This window comes from Homalodisca vitripennis, chromosome 1, assembly GCF_021130785.1.
Source record: "Homalodisca vitripennis isolate AUS2020 chromosome 1, UT_GWSS_2.1, whole genome shotgun sequence".
Taxonomy (NCBI): Eukaryota; Metazoa; Arthropoda; class Insecta; order Hemiptera; family Cicadellidae; genus Homalodisca; species Homalodisca vitripennis.
This window is the reverse complement of record NC_060207.1, coordinates 31317798-31326938: the sequence shown is the minus strand read 5'-3', so window position 1 is coordinate 31326938 and position 9141 is coordinate 31317798. Positions and strand designations below refer to the sequence as shown.

The following is a 9141-nucleotide window of genomic DNA, read 5'->3' as shown; positions in this document are numbered from 1 at the left end:
TGAACAAGGCTGCGATGATTACTGCAAGCCTAAACTAAGAGAAGTGTAACATTTCTTTGTGAATGTTTGTTTCTCATGATTTTCTCAAACACAAGAAATTACTGGATGAGAAACAACTTCGGTTCTACAAACTACAGTTAACAAGAATTCATGAACACTTTTAAAATAAAATGATTGATAATAGAAATTAGTTGTGGTAATTGCTTTATGCTTGAAATTAAGATTATACACAAACTCTTCAAATGGTCCCTTGAATAAATAATATACTCATTGCATTATATGAAGACAAGAGTTCTTAAAGTCCTGAGTGGAAGTGCACGAATTCACTCTTTAATGTTTGAATATATTAAACGGATTTCACTGAGCCAATCAAACACTTTTAGAACATTCTCACATTCTGTATGTATATCAATAAGTAACATCTAAACCTAATTACAGGGAAAATCATCAATCTTTACAATAATACTTCATTGAAGGTACTTTTAAATATAGAAACACACAACACCAATATTGAAAATATAATTAGAAACAATCTGAGGAATTTCTTATCGTATAACTCGTTCTCTACACACAACATCAAAAATAACTTGCTAATTCTAAATGAATGTAGTCTTGAGAATTGTGCAATGCTCGTAATTTGTGCAATCGTAGTAAGCAGATTCAAGGCAGGTTCTAAAAGCATGGTTTGAAATTTCTGGCTTACACTGTAAAGAACTTATTCAATGTACAAAAACTGTTCAGTTAGGAAATTTGTTTTTACAGGTTTTTCTTATAAACTTTGTTCAATAATGTACAGTAATTTTCTTGATAGTAAATAAATTAACTGGTGTAAAATAGTACTTTTTTCAACAATAAAAATACATACTAAAGAGATTAAGAGTTCTATAACAAAATGCAATCATTGCATTTTTATTTTACTGTTAACATTTTAATTATTAGTTACTGTATAAATTTAATTTCTTTAAAATAGATTTTGTAAAATAGATTCCTTACAGTGTAATCACAGCATGACTTCATTTCTTAATCTTAACAAGGTACTAGTTTCAATTTTAAATCTTGTTAAAACGATATGCACAGATTTTAAAGTCTTAGTGCGACTTCAAATTCATATGTTTGAAACTGGATGCTTGAATATGTCTTTATAAATGTATAAACATATTACAAAGAAACCTAAAAGAGAAATAAAGGGATAAGAGATAAAAAATATTTGAAAGTTATAAAACTACAAATAAATTTAGTCCAATATTATTGATTTCATACAAAGTTACTGATTGATTGAAGATATGTTGATCTTGTGAGCGCTATATAATTTTACATCTTTTTATACTTAAATTTTTGGGCTAAGATTAATTAATCATTTTTATGTATTAGTTGTGCTTATTTAATGTTAAGGTTGTAGTATGTATAAATAATGTTTATATCTAAAAAATTCTCATAGTTTTGAATTTTATATCCAAGCTTTGTCTCAGCCAAACAAAAGTTGCTTATACTAGGTTTAATAAAATAGAAATTATAATTTTATGTTATAGCATGTATTCATTTTATTATTTCCTACTAAATACCTATTGGTTATTTATTTGAACATCTTATATGAAATGGGCGGATTTGTATTTACTTTTTATTACCTAAAGTTATTTTATAAGTGTACATAAACCATGCTTTATTATTATATTTTTTGGAACAGATTTTGATTTTACATAGATTTGCCTTTGTTGTATAAAAAGGCTTTGGCAATTTAAAAAGCGCTATGTGCAGTAGCTAGAATAAGAACAATAACTATTGAGCAGTAACAAAATCTAGGAGACGATTGCTAAGCTTAGGCATTCCTTTTCTTGATTGGCATTTTGCTCAGCGGAAGTTGTACATTGATGAGGACGTCTGAGGCAAATCTGGAGTTTTAGAACCTGTAATTTAAAGTAACTGGGATTAAAATTATTATTATTACTGTCTATTTATTATCTAGTAATTAAGTATTAATCAACATACATTTTATAGTTATATAACTTTGTTTGGTGAGTTGAAACCTACGTGTTAGTTTGGTTTTGACGAACTTGCGTCTTGGATGTTTGGGGCAGAGATGGGCTCCATTCAAGTGTTCCCGCCACCAGTCCTCACCTGCTCCCACCACAGTCCGACACAATGAGCACCTTAGAACTCTGCCCTCTGTACACATCAAACATGGGGTTTTTATTAATCTGAACAATAGGTTCAAGTACACATATACCATTTTTACTTAAACAATTCAGGAATAACTTACGTAAACAAGAAGGAGAATTTCGGTGTTCTTCAAAACTGTCAACATGTTGTACATCGGAGCAAAGATCACACTTTTTATACAGCTTGCGCAGATCACATTCATCTGTAACAGGAAATGTGATTTGTTAGAGAAAATTGTAATCAATTGTATTTTAAAAGCAAGTATGTGTGCTGATATAACAATTTTTGTGAAGACTGGGTGAAAGTTGTATATAAGCATATAAAAGCTCTTTTCTGCAAATTGTTAAACTTCAGACTTGGAGCTTCATATTTTATTGTATCAAACTATTTGAAAACACTCGTTTTTTGGCAAAACTGAAAGGCTTGAGTATAGCGACTTGCTTCAGGTTACGTTAACTAATGTTTTTATTTAGTTATACTATTATTTTGGTTTGAAATACATTATATTGACAGTTAAAACAAACAAAATTAACCAAAGTACACTCAGCAGATGAGCATATTATTACATGCCTGCAAAAAAGGACATGACAATGTACCCAGATATCATTTCTTTTTGCGCTCACAATAAGTGTTTTACTTTTTGCTACTATTATTCTGATAAAGATTAGAAATGAAAGAAAAATTATTGTACTTTTATGTTAATTCACCTGCGAGGTGTTGGTTCAGTGACGCAACCTCTACCACTTCTTGGCAATGCTGGCACCGCATCAGCATGGGACAACTTTTCCAGTAGTGGATGTTAAGACCCTCCTCTGTAAACGATTCTGACCTCTCGAGGCAGAAGATACATTGCCTTGAGAAACAGATAAGCAAGACAGATCAGATAAGGAAGACAAGTCAAATAAAGATGAATAACTGTTAAAAGATTTATTAACTACTGTACAAGATAGGTTTATACATACTTGTCAAGAGGCTGGTCAGGTGGTGGGGAGAGGATACCTCCAGACGAGGATGATGATGCACTGTGGCTCTCTGAGGAGTTGGTGGCAATGTTGGCAGCATTGTCAGAATGAGTGTATGCACTGGTGGACGGCCTTAGAACAGACGACGTAGCCGGATTGGCACTACTCACACTGCCTGACCTCACTAACTTGTTCTTGTTAGAAAATGTTTCAATAGGTTTTCTCTAAAAACATTTTAAATTTGAATCATTAACATATTAAAGATGAAAGTTACAAAATAATATTTACTATTGCTATTTCCAAACTACCAAAGTATTAACCAGAATTGAAACCATGAGCATGTAATATATTGTATTAACTCTTTCACTCAGACTTGAACTTGTACAATTGTCCTCTCTGCTTGTGGGGTTGCTATGGGTGGCATAGGTGTTCTCTGTATCTGGTTGGAAGGTTATGACCATGTGGTCCCTCAGCTCGTCGGGCCACTCTTAATGGCCCTCACTGTTTTCCTATTCAGCTCGCTAGGTTACTATGTGTGGTCCACTGTATTGCACAGTTATCAAATTCAATCCTTATCCAGTGTGACGGAAAGCATTGTAATTTCTCAAACAAATATGCAACTAAATTAATATTTCTCTATTTGCAGCACATACCACATTAAGTATCATTTAAGAGTTATTTTTGTCAGAGTCATAGTCATAGTCAAACTACTTTATTCTGTAATATGAACAAGGTACAAAGAATAGCGTCACTACAATGAAACTAAATACTAATATTAATTTTAAAATAAGTAACATTAATAATATTTTTAAGTAAAAAATAAAATCGTAACATCTTAACAATTTATCTTCAATTCTTCTTTAAATGAATTAATTGGTTTTTGTATTGAAATATTCCTCAAAAGAATATAGAGACAAATTAGTTAAATAATCTTTGACTTCTTTTTAAAATTTTAACAGATCTGTTTCCATTGTAAATTTTGTTGGTAAATTATGTAAATATCTAACACCTCTGTAATATGTTTTCTTTTTGTAAAATTCGAGATTGTGTTGATCGACATGTCTATTAAAACAAGTATTATATGTATGTTTATTGGTGTTTAGTATCGGATCAAAAAGTTGTTTTACATAAATTATTGATTCAAATATGTGTAAACCATATACTGTCAGAATTAATACAAGTTCAGAAAAAATATGTTTAACAGAATCTGTATATCTTAAATTTTTTATGATTCTCAAAGATTTTTTTGTAGGACCAAAAGCCTATCTAAATTACTTATTGTTGTTGCTCCATAAATGCTTATTCTGTAAGCTAAATGTGAATGGATCAAAGAGAAATATATTAATTTCAGTGTATGTAAATTATTAATTTTTGCCATTTGTAGCAATGCATATAGACCAGTAGACATCTTCTTAGTAACATGATCTACATGTCTATCCCAAGCTAAATTTTTATCTATTATAAGCCCTAAAAACTGTTTGTGGTCTACTTGTTTAAGTCTGTCATTGTCTAGAAAAATGCCACAGTTTAAATTTGATCTGGATTGCTTTGTAGAAAAAGAAATATAATTAGATTTATCTGAATTTAATAAAAGATTATTTTTGTCAAAAAAATCCTTAATTCTACTTAGACCAATATATGATGAAATTTCAATATTTTCAAGCTTCTGACCAGAAAACAAAACATTTGAATCATCAGCATACAGACACACGGCACCATCCAACCCCTCCATCACCCCTGGCAAACCTCCTATATAACATAAAAACAATAGAGGTCCCAGGATAGACCCTTGGAGCACACCATGCCGTAGTGTCTGCAGCTGTGATCTGTGAGCCCTCACATAATGATTTTTATTGTGAAAAATTGTTTCTTCTATTTCTACATATTGTTTTCTATTTGTTAAATAGGAATCAAACCACATTTGCTCCTTTCCATATATACCGAAGCTGTTTAATTTCCTTATTAACTTTACATGACTGACACTATCAAATGCTCTGGTTAGATCTAAAAATATCCCAATTTATTACTTTTTCTCTTTTATCAACTGTGTCAATAATGGACTGGATAAATTCTATACCGGCCGTTATTGTTGATTTTCCACGACGAAAGCCATGTTGTTGTTTGTCCAACAGTTCATTAGACTCTAGGTGTTTTAAAAGCTGATCATAAAGAGTGTCAATGCCACTGTAACTGCTTTAGTTGTCCTAATCACATGATAAATTTCGTGATGCTTTTCACACGTTTTACCCAAAATCACATAAAATTCAACCTGTTATAATTTTAAAACCATTTTAAGGGAGGTCAGTTTGTCCTTTTTAAGGTATCTAATCAGGTATGAATGTACAGATCCAAATTACATAAAATTCAACCTGTTACAATTTTAAAACCATTTTAAGTGGGGTTAGTTTGTCATTTTTAAGGTATCTAATCAGATATGAATGTACAGATCCACTATATTATTGTTATAACGTTTATTTAAAAATATTTTTATTTGTTAACTAGAACATGTGTTTTTGAGTAAGAAATTAAAAAAGTATTTTGATAAAACAGTACCGGGTGTTTACTTTTACATAAACATTCAAACACATGTAAGGAAAAACATGTTTAAAACAATTTATTGACTTGTGTACCTTTAAAGCATTCACAAAAAAATGTATTTTTTTGCATCTCACAATACTATTATTATTATTATTATTTCTAGTTAGTTGTTTCAATCAGTTTTTAACACTTTCTTATCGTACACCAAAAAATTCTTAATTAACAATATCAACCTTGTCCCTCAAATTCTACCTGCTGAAAACTGTTTTAACCCTTCCAGGGTCAACTTACTGTAGCCTTAGATTGCCTATTATTCATGTGTTGGGGTAAAAAAAATTTTTTGACCAAAACTGCTCAATTTGATTTTAAATTGCTTACCTGTCATGGAAAAATGGAAATCTATCCATAAATAATTTTTCCCACCTTTTTTTGTGTGATAGACCAGTATGCGTATATAAGCGTCATTGACCCTTCCACAAATTGACATGCGTATATAAATATAATTGATGTTTAGGTTTAGCGTAATAAAAACATTTTATTATTAAAAATAAGTATGCATTACATGATTAGGGTTAACATACAAAACAAATAAAGTAAAAACTAATCATATAACAAAGGAGATTGATCACTGTCCATTCACATAGTCCTCCATGTTATGATAAGCTTCGAAACAGCTATCTGGGTGAAGGAACGGTTTGTTGACACACGTTTTACAAATATAGATCGTTTCTTTTCGCAGATATTTTTTTGTAGCAGACATGGCATCGATGACCCTTTGTGTCTCTTCCCATGAGATGAAGTTTTCCGTCTAGCCGTGGTACGCGGGGTGCAGAGCGACTGAGAAAGGAAGAGGCAGGCAGCCGACAATGACCTTGACTTGCCACTAAAACCCCTCCCCCACCAAGCAGCCCGAGCCATTCCGGAACACCCTTCCCCTACCTTACTGCCACCAAACTACTTCACTCAATAACTACAGAACTGATTGCAAATTTACTTTTTAGAGTACAACTGGGTGAGATGTAGGAATAAAATATTCATGACTTATTCTAAGGCAACGTACATTATAAATTTCATCTACATCAATTCAATAGGTATGATCGAGTATGAAACAACCTAACAACTTCAGTTCAGTACGCCGAGTGGAGAGCGTCTCAGTAAACAAAGAGGCAACCGACAATGACCTTCATTCAGTTGCCGCTAAAGCCCCTCACCCCCCCCCCACAAGTTGCTCAAGCCACTCCGGCACCCCCCCCCCACCATACTGCCGCCAAACCACTTATATTATGTTCCCGATTAGCTGGAATAGCTGACAACTGCAAACAATAAGGATATTCATGAACATGATTATGCGTATATACACGCACTTGACGCTTGGCCAAAAGAAGTGTATGCGTAAATATACGCATATGGCCCCCGGGAAATGTTAAGTTAGGCATATATAACCGTCATTGACCCGGGAAGGGTTAATAATTTTAAATGCTAACGCTACATTTAGTACATTTTCAAATATACAAACAAACACATACAACAGATACAATATTTTAATTACCTCAAGGTCAACCTTATCAAACTCCTGCATAAGATGGCGATAGAGCAGATTGCGACGTGTAATATCATCGTCAGGTGGCAACTGTTTGCGCACAATGCGTGAGTTGACCTTGTACACATGGATGAGAATACGCTCAGCTACCTTGCGTACTGCCTCGGCAGGATGGTGTAACCCAGACACTCCCAGTTCTGATAGAACTCTGCAGGTCATTCCACTGCACACAGTCATAAAATTGATATAAGTATTATGAATTACTCGGCCTTGGTATTAACACATTAACTGCTGACTAATTTTACCTATGAGTTAGGCTATGCTGAAAAGAAAAATTTTACTTTTCGATGTGTAGACACTCAAAAATATTTGTCTTGGGTACAAAAATAAACTTTATTACGAATTTTACCTTATTAGAAAAAAATTAATAATGGACTCGTAAACGCGTCGGCAGCATATAGCATCACATATTGACGCTATGTGCTGAAGACGCGTTAACGAGTCCAGGAGCTTTAAGTGACAAATAGCACTTGATTTAATAATAATAATAGAATGAAATTTCTTTTACTTACATCTCTGGATCGAAACACAATAATAAATTCATCACTACAAATATTTACACTATATACAGAACGTTTCTTCTAGGCGTGATAACTAGCAAAACAGTCTTGAAGACACAAAGCTGGTGTTTCTGGACAAGCTTTGCACTGGTATGTTGTATCCTTTCTTCGTCCGTTACGAGTACACACTTTACACTTTTTTCTTGCTCTGATTCCTTTGTCATTCAAAGGCAGCTTTGTAGGTAGGTGCTTCACTTCCCCCTCGTTGTCTTCCTCTTCTTCATGTTGATGTTCCCTGTCAGGCCCTAGAAGGTTTTTCACGATATCCAATCTAAAGTCCAGCACTGTCATTTTCTTGCCAATAACAAACTTGTTATACAAAATAAAAGCATTGAGGATACCCATTTGTAAAATGTGGATCAGCAGCTTTTTGTGCCATCGCATGGTCTTCCGCTCACATGGATAGTAGCTCATGAGCTGATCCTTCCTATCCACTCCACTCATATAATTATTATATTCTATTATAGGTAAGGGCTTAATTTTTTCCTTACCCCATCGGTTCACGGACAGATTCATGTCATTTTCATACTGGTTACTAATATAAACCACCTCTCTTACATCCTTCCACTTCCCTACCATTATACCATCATGGTATTTTGCCACCGTTTCGCCTTTCTTAAGTTTTTTAGTTATCACATCTTTTGATACACCTACTCTGTCTGATCGTAGGGTTCCTGTAATGTAGGTTCTTTTCTCTATAAGAGATTTTGTCAGAGAAATACTGTTGTAGAAGTTGTCAGCAAAAATTGAATACCCTTTTCCAAGCCATGGTTCCATCAAGTGTAACACTACTTTCTCGGCATGTCCTTCTCCAGACAAAATGTCCATAGCACCTGCGTACAAGGCAAACTTCATTACTAGTCCATTTGGTTCAGCAAGAATGTATAGCTTTACTCCATATTTATGTCTTTTATTCTTAATGTATTGTTTAAACTTAAGTCTGCCTCTAAATAGAACCATAGACTCATCTAACGACAACTCTTTACTGGGTGAGTATATACACAACATTTTGTTGTTGAAATAGTCAACAGCAGGTTTTATTTTATGTAATCGATCATTATTTTCATCACAGTAAACAACATGTAAACATCTTAAAATTAACAAAAATCGGTCTCGTGACATGTACTCACCAAAAAATGTTTTGAATAACTTGTCTGTACTCCAATAATGTTGTAGTTGTGGCAAACGGACAATTCCAGTATGAAACAAAAGACCAAGGAATATGTTAAATTCCTGCAAAGTCAGATCTTTCCATTGACATATTCGTGACTTTTCTTTAGTTTGTTCAGATAAGAACACCTTTTCTGCGTAACTATTGGTTTCT

General features: G+C 33.2%; 1 protein-coding gene across 1 annotated transcript in view; it reads right to left on the bottom strand.

Annotated features, from left to right (window-relative positions):
- Positions 1–204: 204 nt before the first annotated feature.
- The window catches only part of LOC124359289 (centrosomal protein of 104 kDa), a 31314-nt gene continuing 22377 nt past the window's right edge, over positions 205–9141 (bottom strand). Inside the window, exons 12-17 of the mRNA XM_046811911.1 lie at positions 7207–7420; positions 3120–3343; positions 2865–3010; positions 2258–2359; positions 2029–2163; positions 205–1904 (exon numbers count right to left, since the gene is read on the bottom strand). Of these exons, the coding sequence (XP_046667867.1) occupies positions 1849–1904; positions 2029–2163; positions 2258–2359; positions 2865–3010; positions 3120–3343; positions 7207–7420 (877 nt within the window). The 3' untranslated portion in view covers positions 205–1848. The remainder of the gene's footprint in view (positions 1905–2028; positions 2164–2257; positions 2360–2864; positions 3011–3119; positions 3344–7206; positions 7421–9141) is intronic.